General features: G+C 48.5%; 1 protein-coding gene across 1 annotated transcript in view; it reads right to left on the bottom strand.

Annotated features, from left to right (window-relative positions):
* Positions 1-20,957, bottom strand: part of LOC147904245 (glycosyltransferase BC10-like) — a 60,756-nt gene that overhangs the window by 25,964 nt on the left and 13,835 nt on the right. The window contains exon 4 of the mRNA XM_087385470.1: positions 3,198-3,269. Within this exon, the coding sequence (XP_087241596.1) occupies positions 3,198-3,269 (72 nt within the window). The remainder of the gene's footprint in view (positions 1-3,197; positions 3,270-20,957) is intronic.

Raw genomic sequence — 20,957 nt, 5'->3', positions numbered from 1 at the left:
CTATATAAAGCTTGTACTTCACTTATCTTGTCATACTTGATGAATGAATGAAAGCCATCTTCATGTCTTCATTTGAGCATCATTTCCTCACACCCTAACCTTCTCTCTCTCTGTCTTCACCATGTTCCTAGCATGGTATCAGAGCTGGTCAATCCTGCCCTAACCTGTCCTGCCACGTCATCATCTTCTCCAACAAACCCTAAACCCTAACTCTGCTCAGCTTCCTCCTCCTTGCAGCCGCCTCATTTCTGCCTCTATTCTGCCTCCTCTTGCAGCCATTAGCTACTGTTTTCTCCTCCTCCATAGCCACTTCACTTCCTTTTGTTTCTGCCGCCACCATTAGGATCTTTTGGAGCTGTCCTTGAGTGCTCTACCTCCCTTGGCGGCCTCCTAGCTTGCTGGTCGGCACACTGTTCAAGGCACGCTGCACGTGTGGCCCTTTGAAGACGTTTTGAAGCTTTTTCATCACCAATTTTAGGGTTTGCACTACGCTACAGCAGAAACTGACCACCTGTGCACATTGGTTCAGAATTTCGAGGCTTTTTTGGAGGCTTTTCCGACCTACTTGAGGCTGTTGTTTGCATCTCTGAGCTGTTTTGGTGCTACTACTGCACAACCACCTCCACCAAAGTCATCTACGAGCAGCTTCTTGATCTCTAGTAGAATCAGGGAGTGAGGTTGGAGCTGAAGCTAAGCTGGGTCCTGCCTTTGCCTTGCCGCCAACCCCAAGTCCACTTCGGTTGTAGCGTGTGTTCACATCCTCGAGTTTTAGTTGTGTTTGCTGTTTTTTTTTTTTTGGTCGTCTTTCTTGGATTTGTCCGTCTCTTTATCGCTTTTGCCCATTTTCTTGGACTGACTTCGATTTCTTGTGCACAAGTCCTGGTGCGGGAGATGGAGTGGAAGCCAGAGTATGAGGTCCCCCCCCCCCCCCCATGGTGGGAGGCGCCCACATTATAGGGGAAGGGTGGTGCTACAAGAGGGGGAGGGGCTGAGGGAGGGGGAGCGGGCAGCCAGGCGGAGGGGAAGGGCTGCAAGGCGGAGCTGCAGTCGAAGCGAGCGGAGCTGCAACGGGAGGACAGAGAAAGGAGGCAGAAGGACAAAGCGAGGAGACGGGAGGGTGGAGCGGTGTGGCGAGCACGAGAGGCAGAAGGAGGCAGAGAGGCCTAGGCGGAGGCAGAGGGGCGAAGGAGGGAGGCGGGAGGCCTAGGCGCAGGGGTGAAGCAAGGAGGCGGGAGGGTCAAGTGGGGGCGGAGAGGCCTAGGTAGGAGAGGCGGAGTAAGGAGCCGAGGCAGAGCAAGGAGGCGGGAGGCTGAGGCGGAGAGGCCTAGGCAGGGGTGGAGAGCCTAGGCGGAGGCGGAGAGCCTCAGAGGGGCGGAGTAAGGAGGCAGTGGGCGGAGCAGCGGCAGCAGCAGTGGGAGGTGCAGCAGCAGCAGCGGGCCATGTGAATGTTCAGGGCAGCCATGTGAGCAGTAGACTGGCTGCCAAATGGACAGCACATAGATCTGTTGTTAGGTCAAGGTTGTGGAGGTACCTAGGCTGGTACAGCAGGAACACATGGTACTGCAGGTCGTGCCGTAGCAGCAGCAGCAGGTACACCATGGACATGGCAGTACGAAAGGCCTGCAGCAGGCCGGCACAGGCAGGATAAGTCTGGTGCAAGGCTAACAGAACGTAGCCGATTTGGAGCAAAGACCAGAGGCCAGGTGCTTCCTTATATAGGCAGCAGGAGGCAATAGCGCATTGGCAGACCTGTCTAGGTTGGCCAGTCTGTTGATTGGTCGGCCAAGTTTATGGGGCTATCCAGCCCTATAGAAAGGCCTCATTGTGGGGCAGACATTCATTCAGCAGTCCCAACCTGCAGGTCCATTTCAACGTGAGGAGCAGAGGGTTCAAGGGATCCGCCTTCTGAGGTGTGGATCTTGTGTGCTCAACTCGCTGACATGACCCTATAGAAGAGCCGGCTTTACCCCATGATGGCTAACCTATCCTAGGCCCCAAATGACCCACACCTTGGCTGACTAGAGGATCCCCTAGTCAGGTCTGTTCCAAGGGCCCTTGTGCCCTAAAATGCCCTAATTTCTGCCCCTTTGCTGGGCCTCCCAACCCATGCTGCTGCATACATCTACTGGCCATGTGGCCATCTTGCTTCCTACGTAGCATGTCAAGTGCTTCTGCTCACATGGAAGCCAAGTGTATTGCCCACATGGTAGCCTTGTTGCTGCCTACATTCATCCGACGACTGGCCCAAGTGCTGCCAATGTAGCAGCACACACATGCTTAATGATGAACCAACTATATAGCAGCCCATACCCTAAACTTTTACGGTGTCAAGTCCAATTGTCCTCCCCATTTTGGGGCTCGCATATGAGGCCTTGATTCTTCAATTCTCACAGCTAACCCCTCCTCTCCACACCAAGAGAGAAGTTCCAACCCTCCTTGATCAGTTTACTGCCATTCTCCATGCAATATCTTATTGTGCATCATCTTAAAGGTAAAACTCATAAGACATATCAACAAAAATGGCGGCATAATCATGTAGCAACTACTCCATATTCACATCAACATGAGGGGCACTACCATGCTTTGTTTTTGGCAATTTAAGCACAATAATGTGCTTCATAAATTCTTTGGCCCATGGACAAAATAGCATCCTAATCAATTAAACATTCCCAAATCCCAATAACCTTTAACTAAGCACAATCCAAGACCACATCAATATGTCACAGACATGGGGGGGGGAGAAAAGATTATGAGATGACATGTCAGCGCTTGATGGAATTATATTAAAAGTAAAATTATCTTCGTGCTACATCATTGCATGTTGAGCATAAGAGCTTAATGGAAGAATCAAACACAATGTCCATATGTGAAAACAATTTTAGGACTTCTTTTTAACTAGAGGAAAGAGACAAGCTTCTAGAGAATAAAAGAAGACTTAAGAGATAGCAAGTCAATGCCCCTTGGAATCATATTAAAAGCAAAAATACCTACGTGCTACATCATTGCAAACTGCGCATGAAAACTTTATGGAAAAAACAAAGGGATTGTGCATATGTGAAAATATTTCTAGGACTTCTTTTTTACTAGCAATGGAGAAAAATACTGCTACCAAAAACAGATGCCCTGATGAGGTATTAATATTTGACACATAGTGGAAGGATACACAAAACTATAAGAATCCCGTGGACAACAAATACCTGTCAATGAAGCTCCTCGGTGAAGCCATAACATATTCATATACATAGGTAAAATTGTATAAGGGAATACAGCTGTGAAGCAACACACAAGATAAGCAAGCGTCAGAACTGCTCATTCTTCAACCTCGGCATAGATGTCTGCCTTCTAGAAGCTCAAATAATGTTATAATTAGGGACAATTGAACCATACTCGTGCAATACATTCCAGTCACAGCCAACAATTTACACAAGCAGTACATTAGGAACAAAATAAAGGAACATTTAACAACAGAAGAATATCATTTACTCACTCAATCATCTACTTGATGGTTCAAAGATAATTGACCTATCTCAAGAGCCTAAAGGCATGCAAGCATGTAACTTAATAAGCTATAGTAGTTACAGAGATTTAGTGGCACAAAGACTTTAAAACTACTTCTAAGCACAATATACCTTGGTAAGACTAGAATATATCCAATCGTACAAGTTCAGAATTTTGTTGTTCTAAAGACCAAAATTCTACAAAGAAAATAAAAGAGAAAACAAAAGAGAAGAAAAATGAGGTAACAAAAAAATTTTTAAAAACAAAAGGTAGACATATTTAGCAAGCAAAGCAACACTTATAACGTCATCAGTGCCCAAGCATAAGCAGCTATACTGGGTTTCTAAAGGCCCGCAAAGTCTCGTGGTCAAACCCAGTGCTTACCAAAATACATCAATTAAACAAAAGAGAAAGAAACAATAAATAAAGAAGAAAGGAAGAAGGTACCTAAGAAAAATAAACAAACAAATCAAGAAACAAAATCCGCCAAAAAACCAGGAATAACATCTCGAGCCATCATGCGTCAGGAGCAGTTCACATTTGCGGGGTCATCTGTTGAGATAGTTTCATCATACACTTATCTTGGGGTTATCTTCTCCAAACCGAGCTTCACTATGAGACCCGCGATGCAAGCACGCTTGAGTAGAGGGTATGCCTCATTGGCCAGACTAGAGAGGTAGTGCTTCCGCTCGCACTTTCAGGATCCACGCACCAAGGGGTTGCTTTTTGACTCCTTGGCTCGCCCAACGGGGATGTACGGCAGCCCTTGTTGGGGGCCAAACTTGTCAGATACAGAGTGGGCCCATGTGGAGCGGCTACAGGTTCTCATGTTATCACGGATGATTCGTGGTAAGTCATCTGTTCCTCACCAGATCATTCAGGCTGAGTTTGGGTCACCCCCTTTACAGCTAGATGCTGCATTTCAGGTCATATCACATATCTGTACCGAGTTAGGGAATATGGGGATTATACCTCGGGGCGTAGCAAGCTACCATGGGTAGCTCTATCCTCTTCTATGGCACTTGCAGCATGAGGAGATCAGAGGTGCAGGTATGCACATACAGAGAGATGGTTTGAGCGACTAAGGCTCCACATGGATCTCCCTTCCAGTATAGCATGGATGCTCCGTTTTCTCCCCTCTTATCACACAAGGTCAACCAGGTTATCCGTGAGGATCTACTACAGCTGCACACTTTTCGGACCTGGTTGGGACCGAGTGAACTCCCAGCGAAGCTTAGCTTCTACAGAGATCACTTCTTACATATCACAGCAGAGGGTTTCATTGACCCACTAGGATACACACAGATTCACCTACCCCACTCGCTAAGGATCTCTCTTGGGCAGTTCCGGGTCTCTTCACACAGACTTCGCATCAAGAGCAGCAGAGCAGAGCGACTACCTAGGGAGCGGCGCATATGCACACTGTGTGACATACAAGAGGTTGAGACAGAGGAGCATTTCATCTTCAGGTGTCCTGTGTACTATGAGATCCTAGGACGTTTCCACTGCCTCTTCAGGGATAGTTATGGGATTTTAGCCCGTTTCCTCTCCTACCCAGACCAACGGTGTTTGGCAGGTTTCATTCATGAGGCACTTAGACACCACGAGAGGACACTCCGAGCACGGAGACAGGAGCAGACTTCTTCCTCGGTTGATCCCTCTCAGAGCTCTATCACGGAGTTCTTTCAGCTAGATCACATTGACCCCAACGAGATGAGGCCTCGACATGACCGTGACCCGGAGCCCGTGACCCAACAGCTCAGACAGAGGGTCGACACACAGATCACACTTGGAGACATCCCCTCCTTGTTTAGAGTCGGAGCCCGCCGACCGACAGGGGTCACAGTAGCCCTAGTTAGACGCAGAGCTATGACCAGGAGACGTGCCAGGACCGCACCTCTGAGTGGCCGACAGCACTCTATTGCCGACTTTATGCCTCCACTGCCTCATCCATCCTGATATCTTGTTGTTGCCAAGGATGATGATGATATTGATGCTGAGATTGATATATAGTCGACCATCGACATGACTGTTGTACTGAGGACTTAGTACTGCCCTTCTGCATTTTTGCATTTTGCATTGGTATGGATGCTCGTTTAGTAGCTCCACTACCACAGCTTGTTGTATCAGGATTTTCACAATCTCATAGACCCATCAATCTTCCGAAGACTTTAACAAAGTTTCTTTCTTCTCTCTCTCTCTCTCTCTCTCTCTCTTTCTATTTTCAGACCTAGCGTATGGCCGACTGGGGTTACTGTGGCACTCGTCCGGAGTCAAACAATGGACTAGAGGGTCTCTCTAGCAAATTGTGCAATCCATGGACAGCCCTAGCAGCTCTTGCAATTTGTGAATTTCCTAGATCACCTCTGGGAGCACGCAAACGATGAAATGCCCTGTTTGGAAGCGAATGGAAAGAATGCGCAATCACCACTACCTATCTTGGAAGGCTCCAGGACAAATTGCGATTTCACCAATCTGCTCCCGGGAAGATCCTGATGAAGTGCGATTTCCTGTCACAGCCTCAGGGAAGTGCGATTTTGCTATCCTGGGCCTAGCAAGGCTCCTGGGTAATGGCAGATCTAACAAACTGGCTCCCGGAAGGTGTGTGGATAGATGGGAAGCAAGAAAAACAAGATTCTGATCTAAGAGAAAGCTGAACCAGCCCTGACTTAGCCCCCAATCCACTTGAGCCAAAAATAGCTACGTTTGCTTGCCCTGCAAGTCACAAGGACTTTACCCCTCTCTAACCCTTAGATCCTTTGCCTTGGCCCATGGAATTTATTGCACTGAAGTGTCCTTCACAGATTTAATCAATTTGAGGCCAGGTCAGTCACTGTAAATTCCTAAAAATTAGAAATTCACGACCCCCCTCTTGAAACACAGCAAATGTCCTCATTTGCTCGTTCAAAACAGCAAGCACAAAAAATCAGAAAACTGAAAATACTGAGCGGTAGAGACGTTGCCAATATTACAGGGTAGCTCCTCAGATTTTTGCTTAAAACATCAGAAATGCATAAACAGCATAGAAAAATCAGAAAATATATACAAGGAATGGCTCGGCAGAGCTCGAGATAACCAGTCATTCCAAATATACAATCAGAAACTGGCATTGACTAGTACATTGATCCAGAAGTCTCCCGGCAGATATACCGTCAGCAAGCGGTACCTCAGGCAATAGTGTCACCAAGCAACCTCTAGATATCCGGAGTAGTCTGAACCAAGGGAGTGGAGGTGCTACCCCCTCTTGAGAATCAAGCAATGCTCCAAACACACGCTCCGATGAGCCTAAATGAACCCCAACCGAAGTCGACTCAAGCTCAAATGACTCTAGGTAGAACTGCAACAACTGAGGTGAATCTACCAGTTCTCCCTCCTCCATCCACTTCGCATCGATAGCTGGATAGTTTCTGAACTTAATGAGACAGCGGCAGATAACTCTACCTTTACCTTGCGTTCCCTATGTGCCAGAATCTGTCCCAGAACCAAGATTTCATCCAATTCTTCAACTTTAGACTGATCTTCAAGAGGCATATCCTCTGGCACATCTCCCTGAAACGGTTTCAAAAGACTCACATGGAACAAATTGTGAATCTTCCAATGATCCGGTAGCTTCAGCCTGTAAGCTACGTCATTGATCTTTTGTAGAATCTGAAAGGGACCATACTACCGCATACCAAGCTTAACATACAGCCTGTCCTTCCCCTTCTTCTTTTTCAGCCGAGCTTTCTGAAAGCGTAAGAGAACCCAATTGTCTTCTTTGAATTGCAGCTCACGATGACAACAGTCAGCGGCTCTCTTTTGCTTATCCTGAGATCTCTGGAGAGCAATCTTGATTTTCGTGTAATCCTCATCCAAGTTTTCCACAAACCTATCAGCTTCAAAGATTTTATCTTTGGTGTGCACAATGGGGCGGAACTTTCCTGTATCCTTCTACATCTCGAAAGGAGTCTTTCCTGTAGAAGTATGAGCCACGTTGTTATAGGCAAACTCAATGAGTGGCAAGTACTGCTCCCATTTTGCCTTATCCTCCGAAACATAGCACTTCAAGAGATCAAGGGCGGTGCCGTTGGCCTCTTCACATTGCCCATCAGACTGTGGATGAAATTAGGATGAGAAATTCAGCACGGTAACGCATATTTTCAAACAATCCTCTCCAAAACAAGCTTGTCATCCACCGGTCCCCGTCACTGATGATAGATTGTGGCATTCCGTGGTATTTAAAGACATGAGACATGACAAGCTTTGCCATCTGGTCCAATGAAATTTTCTTCCTCACCAGAATAAAATGAGCATGTTTACTAAACCAACAAATAATGGTCCAGATATTATCATGACTTGATGGTGTAGGAGGAAGATCAAAGATGAAGTCCATAGCAATGCTTTGCCACGGTCTATCCAGAATGGGGAGTGGTTGTAACAGTCCAGGGGTTTTCTACCTGTCTACTGCACTTTCTCGCAGGTGATGCATGTCCTGACATACACCTCAACATCACGTCGCAAAGCTAGCCAGTAAAAGAAGTGCTCAACAGCCTTCACAGTTGCATCAATTCCTCTATGTCCTGCATAAGGCGGAATATGACTTTCAGCCATTACCTTGGCAATCGGATGCTTTGTGACACACAAACGGCCATGCATCAACAGAAAACCATCTCGAAGAACATAATGATCATTCCTTTGTTCCTCAGACCACTGATCATATACCCGTGCAAAGTCATCATCTGAAGCATATTGCTCTTTCATGGCATCCAATTCATCATGATAGGCAATAGAAACAGCAACAACCTGTGGTTTCTTGGATATTGCATCCATATAAAGTGCATCTGCAACAACATTCTTGTTTCTAGGAACATACACAATCCGAAAATGAAACATAGACATAAAGTTGGCCCCGCACATATGCTTCTTAGATAATTTCCTCTATGTGAGAAAATACATCACAGAAGAATGATCCGTCTAAACATAAAAATCAGCACCCAACGATTATTGCTTCCACTGTTTGAGAGTACAGCAAGCATCTACTATCATAAATCTGGAAATTCATCTCGGTGGGCTGCAACACCCTACTCTCATAAGCAACGACCCTTCCATCCTCCATAAGAACTCCTTCAATGATGTTGCCACATGCATCACACTGGACAGCAAACGGCTTTCTCAAATCTGGCAAGATTACGACGAGGTTAGAGCACAACTTTTCTTTCAGCTCTTCAAAAGCTGCAATTTCTTGGGGAGTCCAGCGAAAAGATACTCCCTTCTTTTACAAAGCATGCAGAGGTGAAGCAATCTCAGCAAAGTAACGAATAAACCTCTTGCAATATGAGCACAACCCAAGAAAGCTCCATACTTCGTGGATGTTCCTGAGTGATGACCAATTCTTGATCGCTTCAACCTTCGCCGGATCCATCCGAACTCCATCCTTGGTATGATATGCCCAAGAAAGTGAATTTTTGGCATGAAGAATTTACTTTTCTTTGCATTAATAATCAGCTTATGTTTTCTCAATTCTTCAAACACTACCGCCAATTGTTTTTGACGCTCTTCCTCATTTTTGGAGAAAACAATAATGTCATCGAATAATGTGCCCACAAAAGACCTCTGTTCTCTAAAAATCTTGTCCATCATTCGATTGAATGTGGCGGGAACATTAGTTAACCCGAATGGCATGACAAGATACTCATAAAGCTCAAAAGTGGTCCTAAAAGCCATTTTCTGCACATCTTGTGGTCAGATGCGGATCTGATGATATCCGCTCTTCAAATCAATGCGACTGAAAATGGAAGACCCCTCAAGTGTGTCCAGAATTTCATCGATCTGAGAAATGGGAAACCCGTGATCTTGTTAAGTGCTTGATAGAAGTCGATGCACATCCACCAAGATACATCCTTCTTCTGCACCAACAAGACGGGAGAGCAGCACGGGGAAAATTGACCAAATCAGCCCTTTTTGCAGCAGTTCATTCACCTGGCTCAATATTTCTTCCCGTGGGGCTGCGCTGACCCTATACGGTGGTATATTTGAAGGACTACTAGCTGGCATAATATCTATAGCATGGTTCTCAGGCCTCTCGGACGAAAGTTCCCCTAGTAAAAACTCAGAAAAACAATCTTGAAACTCAAATAAGAAATATGTCCGCTCTTTATCCATACCAGGAAGAGGCTGCTGATCATCTTCTCTCTCTTTTTCTTTTGCCAAAATCAAGCTTTGTGCAAGCTTACAAATGGGATTTGACCCTAATATTGTGACACCCCCTCTCAATGAGCCATAGTGAGCCATAGCCCACCCCTCGAAGTATCCACTCCATCTGCTCCCTAGGAAGAGCGCTGAGACACATCAAAAGGCTTCGTCTATGCCTCTTCCAAACACCCATAGATCAAACAGCAACATCCTCTCTCTGATGGTGTGGTCCATGTCATCTAGAAACTGTTAGAAATGAACCAAACGGAGGGTTTCACACAGCAGAAGACTGATAGATAGCCTCATAATTCACACCTAAGTGTCTAACTATACAATCCAAACTTATTTACTTGTGTGTGAACGGAGGGTTTCACACAGCAGAAGACTGATAGATAGCCTCATAACTCACACCTAAGTGTTTAACTATACAATCCAAACTTATTTACTTGTGTGTGCTCAACATTTACTTGTGTGTGCTCAACATGCATATGTGCAAGCCAGCAAATAGACAATGCTCCAAGAGAAAGAAAGAAATTTTATTAGAGTCTTCAGAAGACCAATGGGTCTATGAGACTGAAAGAAAACCTGATACAAACCACAGTAAGGGTGGAGCTACTAAACGAGCATCATCACCCGTGCTGAGTCCTAAGTCTGATCATACATAGTCAAATACATCTGGGTGTGACAATGAAAAGGAAAAAGACTGGAGCGGAGCGGAATCCTCCGTATGTCATGTCGCCCTGGCTAGTGCGTAGCCGATGATGGGACGCTGGCGTCTGTCAGGGGGTGCCGTGCGTCTCGGTCTCCTGGAGGAGGCTCGACGCACGACTAGAGCCACTGTGACTCCTGTGGGACATGTCCCAGATCTAAACAATGACGGGAGGTCCCCCAGAGTGATATGTGTCCCCTCGACGCCTCGTGTGTCGTGCTGCAGACGTCATGTTGGGGTCTCTGTCATGTCTGCGGCCAGAGACTAGACGATCAATATTACTCGATGGGAAGAACTCTGTGATCCTGCTCTGAGAGGTGTCTTGTGGTGTGGCCAAGCCCCGTCGCTTGAATAAGTACTCTCTGTGTCGAACCCCCTCGTGAATGAAGGCCGCAAGGCATCTCTGATCTGGGTAGGCGAGGAATCTGGAAAGGAGACCGAAGCCGTCTCTCAAGAGACAGTGGTAGCGACCTCCCATCTCGTAGTACACTGGGCACCTAAAAATAAAATGCTCCTCTGACTCAACCTCCTGACAGTCGCACAATGTGCATATGCGATGCTCCCTAGGGATCCCCTCTGCTCTGCCGCTCTCTATGCGGAGGCGGTGTGTTGATATCCAAAACTGTCCGATGGAGATCCGTAGTGAGTGAGGCATGTGTAGCTAAGTGTACCCCGGTGGTGTGATGAATCCCACCTCCGAAATACGAAGACAGTGATCTCTGTAGAAGCTCCCTCGGCTCCAACCAGGTCCTAAAGGTGTGTAGCTGCATGAGACCCTCTTAAATAACTTGGTTGGTGTGTGGCCCGATCAGGATGGTGGGTGGGAGTACTGAGGGGGCATCCAAACTGTACTGAAAACTAGGTATCCTATCGATGTAAAACCCTAGCCTCACAAACCATCTGTGAGTCCGCGTATACCAGCATCGCTCGTCTCCCTCTACTGCCAACCTCATGGAGGAATCGAGAGCCAACCATGGCAACCTCTGTCTCCCTGATGTGCAGCCTCCATATGATCTAACCCGGTGCAGATATGTGATGGTCTGAAAAGCTGCATCTAGCTGGAGTAAAGAAGCACCAAACTCGGCCTGAATGATATGATGTGGTACGTATGGTTTCCCCCGGATCATCCGTGAGAGCATAAGGATCTGCAGGCGCTTCAACCATGTCCACTCTATATCTAACATGTCAGGTCCCCAACAAGGGCTGCCATACATACCGGCTGATCGGACCAAGGAGTCGAAGAGAAGAGCCTTGGTCTGAGGGTCCTAGAAGTGGGAGTGGAAGCACTGTCTCTCTAGCCGAGCCAGTGAGGCGTATCCCCTGCTCAGTCTGGCTTGCATCGCTGGTCTCATCGTGAAGACCGGGCCAGAGAAGATGACCCCCAAGTAAGTGTATGAGGATACGATCTCAACTGGTGACCCACCGCTGAAAGTGAGCTGCTTCCAATGCATGTTTACTCTGAGAGGTGTTAAAGATCATGACCTTGGTCTTACCAAGGTTGACCTCCAAATCATGGGATAAACAAAAAGCCTGCAATGCATCTAGGTGTCGTTGGAGCTCCTCAGGTGTGGACGACAAGAGTGCCACGTCATTTGCATAAAGAAGAATCCTGATGATGATCCCGACAAGTGAACAACCAGTCCCTCCGGAAGCCCCCATGAAAGTCTCAAGCTTGTCGATGTAGAGGCCAAACAGGGTTGGTGATAAGGGACAACCCTATTTGACCCCTCTGTCCATCCTGCACATGTCCGAACTCCGCCTGAGACTCTCTCATAAAGTGCCATGACTGCCCAAATGATCTCCTGGTCAAATCCCAGTGCCTGTAGGCGTATGATGAGTCGAGCTCCAGGCACTGTGTCAAAGGCTTTGCGAAAATCCACAAAGCAGCAATATACCTTCTCCTTCCGTGATCTGGCCTCCTCTATGACACTCCTAAGTGTGAGTATGTGATCCATAGTCCCATGATCTCGCCTGAAACCGGCCTGACCCTCTGCTCTGAGCCCTCTCATCTCTGCGGACAGGCTGACCGATGCATCCAATATTGCTGCATAGATCCTGGACATCACATGTCCAATCATGATAGTCCTGTAGTTACACAGGTTCATGGGATCCCCTACCTTGTGGATGGGGGTGATGGTATTGAGTGTCCAAGTGCAGGGGAAGCCAAGGCAAACAGCGTCATTGAATAGCTTTGCTAGAATCGGTGCTAACGAGGAGTCTATTTAGGCGCCCAGAGTAGGCAAGGGAGAGGCTCTGATCAAAGTGTATGTCGTGGTAGGTGTCATGTGGCTAAGTGTGAGGTGGCAATAGTGAAGAATAGATATGTGTGATCAGCTCCTGGAGGGAGTGGTGCTACAGTGAAGTCGGTGATACGTGAGGTGAAGGTAGGGGATCCCATGATGTAATCAACTACACTGGTGCCCCCCCTATATGGGAAGCAAGTAAAACCACCTGAGAAGGGCCATAGGTCAAGCTCGTTGTAGATGATGAGATCATGCATCCTGCCCAGGTCAAGGAGCGCATGTCCATATGGTGTAACAGACCCGTGCCAGTCCGATGAGATCCTGGTCATACCTGCTCCGTCTAGGTCCGTGTCTCGTAGCATGATAGAGTCGTCTCGGAAGTCCAAGAGTGGTGCCTGGCGCGTGCTCGTCCTGGCGTTGAAGTCTCCAACAAGGACAACTTCCCTGTGAGCTGAAAGATCTAGGATATCCAGATGTGAGGATGCATATGGCGATGTCTCACCCTCCTCTCACGCAACTCTAGCGAAGTGGGATGTATCTGGCGGGAAGTAGCATACTGCTATGAAAAGGTCACGAGTGGCCGTGCATCGGATCCGGATCCACATGAATCGAGAGTGTGCGTCCTTCCTCTCAACGGAGATGACTCCAGCGAGGGAAGACCTGTACAATACTGCGACCCCGCCTGATCCACACACTCCTCATGTATTCCTCGTCTCATCCCTGAAGGCTGACTCCCATGTGTAGCCACTGACTATCGGTAGTGGACACTTTAGGCTCTGGTGTGTCTCCGTGTAAAAGACTATGTCTCGTTTTGTGTAAGATTCCGAGAAGTTTCCTAGGTCTGACAATAAGGTACCATTACAGTTCCAAATGGTACAGGCTAGGGTCTCGAAAACCTTAGTCTCATAGGCCCCGTCCCCCTAGGGGACACGAGTGGGAGCCCGACGGGTGCCGATCAACAACCTACCATCTCGGACCATGGCCCATTTCCCCTCCTTGCCGGCAACATCCTGCTGCTGGAGAAGAACTCGTCGCTCCTCAATCTGCAATGGTGTCAAATCCTCATCCATGGACAGGGTGGGGTGCTCTCGTAGAGCGGCTCTACGTCGGAGTGTTGCTAGTTGAGCATGTGAATCTCTGAAGCGGATGACTAGGGGCTACTCTCGGTGGGGTCTCTCCCAACACGCCATGCTCCCTCTATGCCGTGGTCGGGGACCCCCATGGTGGTGGTCACAAAGGCGATCACCTCCTCCGTGGGTGTCGTCGTGGTGCTGGTGCTGTCTCGCATGATCCCTCGTATCCGGATGTTGAGGGCCTTTGAAGCCCACTGCTACTGCTCCTATATGGCGGCTGAAACGGTTGCCATTGCGGGCTCCCGTTTCGCCACGTCCACCCATCTAGTCGTCTCTGCTATAGCCAATTGTATCATGGCTATCTGTGCCTCCATCTCTGTGACTAGGGCGCTGCTCTCAGGGTCCCGAGCTCCTCTCGGAGCTGTGTGATGTCATGTCTGAGCCCCTGGATAAGGGTGCCCTGCTCATATATAATACGGGCCTACTCCAGGGTGTAGCGGGCTTGCTCCTGAGCGTAATGTGTCAGATCTGCCTGGCGGGCCCGGATGCTGTGTATCTCAGCCAATAGGGAGTCCCAAGCATCTGGTGGGGACCTAGGAAATCATGGTCCGGGTGGGAACTGGATCTCGAGAGGGATTGGAATGAAGGTGGGCTGCTGAGTTTGTAATGAGGGTGGGGACAACGTGATCTGCGCGGGGAAGTGGTGTGTAGGAGTAGCGAGGCCAGACGAGGCGATGAAGGGTGGCTGACTGAGAGGTAGAGGGGATACGAGGGAGGAGTACTGTGGAGCCGTGGTTGATGGGACTAGTGATGGGGCTACTAGGGAGGAGGCCTGTGATGATGATGCAGGAGAGGGAGAGGTGGCATAGATGATGAGGCGGATGCAGATGATGGTGGCGAAGTGGTGGTGGTAATCATAGTGGTCGAGGCTGTGGTGAGTGGCATGGGCTTCGGGTGGGCCCCTTTCCTCTGGGCCGCGGTGCTGTCCTGTAATGAAGGTGGGAAAAGGACGGGTTTTATGTGGGAAATAGGTGGGAAAATAGGAAGGGAATTGTGGGGAATGAGGGGGACTATATAAGTCAACCCCAAAAGATTTGTAAGGTACGTATTGATTTGACATCTAATCTACATCACTTCTGCTCCTCCTCTCCTGTGCACTTCCTCTACCTAGTTCACTCTACTCATTCTCACCCGCCCTCCATGGCCTTCCTCTCCTTCCCCGTTCCCCCTTCTCTACATTGGTATCAGAGCCATCTCACTTCATGCCTTGATGGGTGCCAAAAGTGCTGACACAATCGGGTTGAAAGGAATGATTAATGGCAGATCTGTTCATGTATTGGTAGACAGCGGTAGCACTCACAGTTTCATTAATTGCAGGACACTGCAAAGAGTGGGATTGATTGCTACTAAGATAGACCATGGCCTGAAAGTGGAGATAGCTAATGGACAGCATATGATCAGCAGACATTGTTGCCAGGATGCAAGGATCAAGTTCTCTGAAGACTATGAGTTTGCAGGTGATCTTCTGGCATTGGATATGGGGCCAATAGATGCTGTCCTGGGGTGTGATTGGCTGCAATCATTGGGGAAAACCAGCATAGGTTTGAATGCCTTATCTCTTGAATTTTGCCACAAGGGTAGATCCGTTACATTGCAGGGCGTGGTAACTCAGAAATTGCAGGTCATTTCAGCAAGGCAGCTAACTAGGGAGCTCAAGAAAGAAAGTGCCATATATGCATTGAATGTCTCTGTACCTCAAGAGGGTGGCATTCCCCATGTGGATAATTGTGAAATGCAGAAATTGCTCTTAGAATTTGGGGATGTGTTTGCTGATATGCCATCTCAGTTGCCCCCAAAAAGAGATGTTGATCATGCCATAGTCCTGGAACATGGTAGTAAACCAATAAACAAGGCCCCGTACCGACTCTCTAAGGTTGAACGGGAAGAAGTGGCAACACAGGTGCGAGATTTGCTTGAGAAAAACTTCATTGCTCATAGCACCTCGCCATTTGCATCTCCAGTACTCCTGGTGAAGAAGAAGGATGGCTCTTTCTGCATGTGCATTGATTACAGGGATTTGAATAAGACCACCATTAAGAACAGGTTTCCTATTCCCAGGATTGATGACCTGCTGGATGAACTCAAGGGTGCTCAGTATTTCACGAAGATTGATTTGAGGTCAGGTTACCATCAGATCAGGATGAAAGAGGGTGATGAGCATAAGACTGCCTTTCGTACAGAAAGAGGATTATATGAGTTCAAGGTGATGCCTTTTGGTTTGACTAATGCACCAGCCACCTTCCAGGCACTCATGAACAAGATTTTACACCCCCTTCTTTTCAAATGTGTGCTGGTATTTTTTGATGACATTCTCATTTACAATAAGGATGCACAGGAACACATAGGCCATGTCCGACAAGTGCTAGAAATCTTGAGGATGCATCAGCTTTATGTCAAGGCCAGCAAGTGCACATTTATGGCAGATGAGGTTGAATATCTTGGACATGTTGTAAGCAGGCATGGAATCAGGGTAGACCCAGATAAGGTGAAATGCATTAAGGAGTGGCCACAACCACATAATACCACGCAGCTCGGGGGTTTTTTGGGTCTTGCTTCTTTTTACAGGAGGTTCATCAGACACTTTGCCAAAAGGGCTGCCCCTCTCACTGATTTGCTGAAAAGGGATGCCTTCCAATGGTCAGAAGCAGCACAACTCAGTTTTGAGAATCTCAAGGATGCCCTTAGTAATGCCCTGATTTCTCATGGTCTTTCATTGTTGAGACGGATGCCAATGGCAAAGGTTTAGGGGCTGTCCTAAGACAGGAGCATGGGGTGATTGCTTTTGAGAGCAGGAAGTTTAATGCCAGGGAAATGAATTATCATGTCTACGATCAGGAGATGCTGGCAATCTTGCATGCTTTTGCAAAATGGCACCACTACCTGTACGGTAGCAAGATTAACGTCAAAACGGATCACAGGACACTCCAGTACTTTTTAACGCAGCCTAATTTATCCATGAAGCAAAAGAGATGGTTGGCTGCAGTTCAGTCCTATGACTTTGACATTGAGTATAGAAAAGGGAAAGAGAATGTGGTTGCTGATGCCTTGTCTAGGATGTGGTCATGCAAACTGTCTGCCATTTCCACGCTTCATCAGGAGTGGATACTTGGGATTCAGGAGGAATACATGCAAAATTCTGATGCAGCCCCTATCTTTGTGGAGTTACAGAGTCCGTCCAGCCAAGAACATGTTTGATTTCAGCTCCGCAACGGACTGTTATGGTGCAAGGATAGAATTTATCTTGTACCAGACTCCAAGTACAGGTTGTTGGTCTTACAGGAAATGCACTCATCTCCTATGTCAGGGCATACGGGTATCACCAAAACATATGAGAGGGTCAAAGAAAGCTTTATGTGGGATGGCTTGTGGCGAGACGTGGTTAAGTATGTCAGTGAATGTTTGCCCTGCCAACAAAATAAAGTGGACAGCCGGTTACCCACAGGCCTTCTGCAACCACTACCCATTCCTGAAGGCAAATGGACTCACATTGCCATGGATTTCATTACAGGCTTGCCTTCTACAGATAAGGGTTGGGATAGCATATTCGTAGTGGTTGACAGGATGACCAAGCAGGCCCATTTCATACCGACTAGGACTCGGTACTCCGCTTCACAGGTTGCCTGGCAATTCATTGAGAATGTGTTCAAGCACCATGGTTTTCCTCAAGAGATTGTCAGTGACAGGGATGCTAAGTTTATGGGTCACTTTTGGCAGGAGTTATTCACTGCAGTTGGTACTTCCCTTGCGCCTAGTACTGCTTATCATCCCCAAACGGATGGACAATCAAAGAGGGTGAACAAATGGCTGGAGGAGTATTTAAGGCATTACTGTCATGACACACAGAAGTCTTGGGACAAATGGTTAGCATTGGCTGAATTTTGTTACAACAGCACCAAACATCTCTCTATTGGCATGAGTCCATTAAAGGCAATGTATGGATGCAAAGTGGGAATGCCTTCCAGGGTTGCAGACTTGGCTGTGAAAAATCAGCAAGCAAGAAATGACTTGGAGAGTATGGATGCCCTTCTGCAGTTGGCTAAGAAGAATATGCACGATGCCCAAGCCAAGCAGAAGAAGTATGCGGATGAACAAAGGAGGTACTTATCTTTTGAAGAAGGGGATTATGTGCATTTACGTCTCCATAAGAATCGATATGCCTCGCTGAAAGGTAATACCAACACAAAGCTTGCCCACAGGTATTATGGTCCCTACAAAATCATCCGCAGAGTTGGGAAGGTAGCATATCACTTGGAACTACCCAGGACCTCCATGATCCATAATGTTTTCCATGTATCCTTGCTGAAACCACATGTAGGACAGCATGTCCAGGTTCTTCCTCAGTTGCCGCCTATGGATGAAGAGGGCCACATCATTTATGTGCCAGAGCAAATCAAAGACTTCAAAGATCATGTGCTCAGGAACAAGGCTTACATAGAATAACTCATCAAATGGAAAGGTTTATCTGAAGATGAGAATTCTTGGCAACCCGAGAGCATTGTGCAGGACTACAAAGCTGATCGGGTTCTGCAGTATTTTTCCATTTTAGGCAGCCTCATGGAAATTTTGAGGGCAAAATTCTTTGGGAAGGGATGGCTGTAATGAAGGTGGGAAAAGGACGGGTTTTATGTGGGAAATAGGTGGGAAAATAGGAAGGGAATTGTGGGGAATGAGGGGGACTATATAAGTCAACCCCAAAAGATTTGTAAGGTACATATTGATTTGACATCTAATCTACATCACTTCTGCTCCTCCTCTCCTGTGCACTTCCTCTACCTAGTTCACTCTACCCTCTCCCCCCCCTTTCCACTCATTCTCACCCTGCCCTCCGTGGCCTTCCTCTCCTTCCCCGTTCCCCCTTCTCTACATGTCCACTATCAAACCGCTCCGGTTGCTGCATTTGTTGAAGTCCTCCAAGTTGAGTTGCTTTTGTGTTTTTCCCTTGTCACCATTCCCCTTCCCCATTTCCTCGTGTATGTATATTTGGACCGAAGGGTCTCCCGCCTGAGTGAGTCCCTGTCCTCATCCCCCTTCGTCCATTATGGTAGAGGGTGGGGACAAAGGCGGGGGAGGCAGCGGGCGAAGGAGGGGGAGGGGTTGCAGGAGGGCGGAGCTGCAGGAGGATGGGCGGAACAGCATGAGCGGAGGGTCGGAAGAGGCAACGGGCGGAGGAGGCAGCGGGCGCGGGAGGGGGCTGCAGGCGGACGCAGGAAGGGGCTGCAAGCGGCGAGGCTAGACGGGGAGGGGAGCTAAGGCGAGGATAGGTGGGTAGGGAGGGAGCTACAGGTGGCGAGGCTAGTCGGGTAGGGGGGAGCTGCAGACGGTGAGGCTAGGCGGGTAGGGAGGGAGGCTAGGCGAGTAGAAAGGGAGCGAGCGGGTAAGGGCGAAGCAGCAGAGCGGCGAGGCTAGGCGAGTAGGGAGGGAGCTGCTCACGGGAGAGCAGGGCAGCGCAGGTGGAGGGCGGGGCAGCGCGGGTGGAGGGCAGGCCGGGTGGAGCTGCAGGGCAGCGTGGGTGGAGGGCAGGGCAGAAGCGGGGAGAAGCAGCGAACAGGCGGGGAGGAGCAGAGTAGGCAGAGGCAGGGGAGGAGCAGCGAGCAGAGGCAGGGGAGCGAGCAGAGGCACGAGCAAGGGTCTAGAGTCCCACTAAACTACGGTGCTCTGCCCTTACCAAAAGTTGTCCTACTACCTCCTTGGCACTTCTAGATCCATGAGCCCGTGTGTTCCTTGCCGAGCTTCTGAAAACTTTAGTCACCGTGCCTTGATCCCTGCACCTTGCTGCCCTATCTCTCAGCCTAGGTGTGCAGCCCCCTCCAAGCTATGTCTGCAGCTCTTCAGCCTCCCCTAGAGCTCCTGGATGTAGGCCCTATAGGTCCTGATCTGCTGCTGCTCCAATCTGCAGGTTGCTTGCTGCTCAAGTGGATGTGGAATGAGCCCTAAGGGCTCCCCTTTTATAGGGGCTGAGAGCTACACGAATTGGCTGACCCAGTAGGTGAACTAGCCGATCCAACCAGCTCCATAAAACCGACCCACGCAGGCCCTGCTGGCCAACCTGGTTGGCTCCTTTTGATGCCTTTGCAGGCCCGGCCTGGCCGGCTGCCGCTGGCCCAAGCAGTCCTGCTCATAAACCCAACCTGTTCCTGGCCTTTTTCCCAGGCCCATAGGCTCTTCAAACTAGGTGCCTATCCAGCCTTGCTGTTCCGCCTCCTGTCAGGCCATGTTCCAGCTCTGGATCTGGTCCTCTGCTTCCATACAGCCGGCTGTAGACCACCGTACAGTTGCTGGCATCAGCACCACGTACTCGCATTGTTTCCGGGCTGGTTTTCCTGTGCAGATCTGCTCCTCCTTGCCTCTGACAGCCTGCTAGCCATTCCATAGCAGATCTGCCCTCCAGGAGAACTTTTAACTACCAAGTGCTCGTTTGAACCTGCTGCCCACATGGCAGCCCATGTGCTGCCCATGTGGCAGCCCCATATCTCTGTGTTTTTCTGTGAGCTTGCTGCCCACATGGCCATCAAAGTGCTGCCCATGTGGACATTCTTATTTGGTTCGTCCTTGTAACCGGCCTTCAAGAAACTAAAGGGCAGTAATCTTCGTCTACTCAATCATAAACCTCATAAATAGTCATAAGGCAAGCTTCAGTCACATCAATCAATTAACAGTACTTAGAAATAAACTTCAACAACAACAATGGGGAGGCTAGAATGCCCCTGCTCAGTGAAAACAGTACACAATGAACCCACTGGCCCCAAATGCCTTGGCGCCCCTTTCAGTATTTATTTAATGCTTTTGAATGGAACGTTTTACACCAGGGGCTCACCCCTGCACTGTTACTCTCTGCAAATTCTTTGTATGTCTTCTGGGCATCTAATCCAAGTGCACCACTAGAATCCAAATGGCAAGGCAATCTTAGGCACCCTGTTCTGTCCTGACCCAACTGAAAGGCATCCAAGGATCCAAACCACTAGCAAAGTATACCCAAGCAGCCTCAAGGCTTTCACATGCAACACACTGTCCCTCTGGCCTTTCCCTAGGCACACCTTTTGCTTCTCAGTGCTTGCTTGAGCCTGTGGGGACCAGAAAAGACTCCAGACACAAGAAAAGCACTGCAACTAACTTCAAAATGAGAAACAACAGTCAAAAAGGAGACACTAACAAAACACCCACTGTCCGTGGCAGAGGGGCGAGCTCAGTCCTCGCGCCTATCCT

The sequence above is a fragment of the Dipteris shenzhenensis genome, chromosome 2 (genome assembly GCF_047967505.1).
Source record: "Dipteris shenzhenensis isolate YYH24624 ecotype China chromosome 2, Dip_SZ_1.0, whole genome shotgun sequence".
NCBI classification, from domain to species: domain Eukaryota; kingdom Viridiplantae; phylum Streptophyta; class Polypodiopsida; order Gleicheniales; family Dipteridaceae; genus Dipteris; species Dipteris shenzhenensis.
This window is presented reverse-complemented; position numbering and strand designations above follow the sequence as displayed.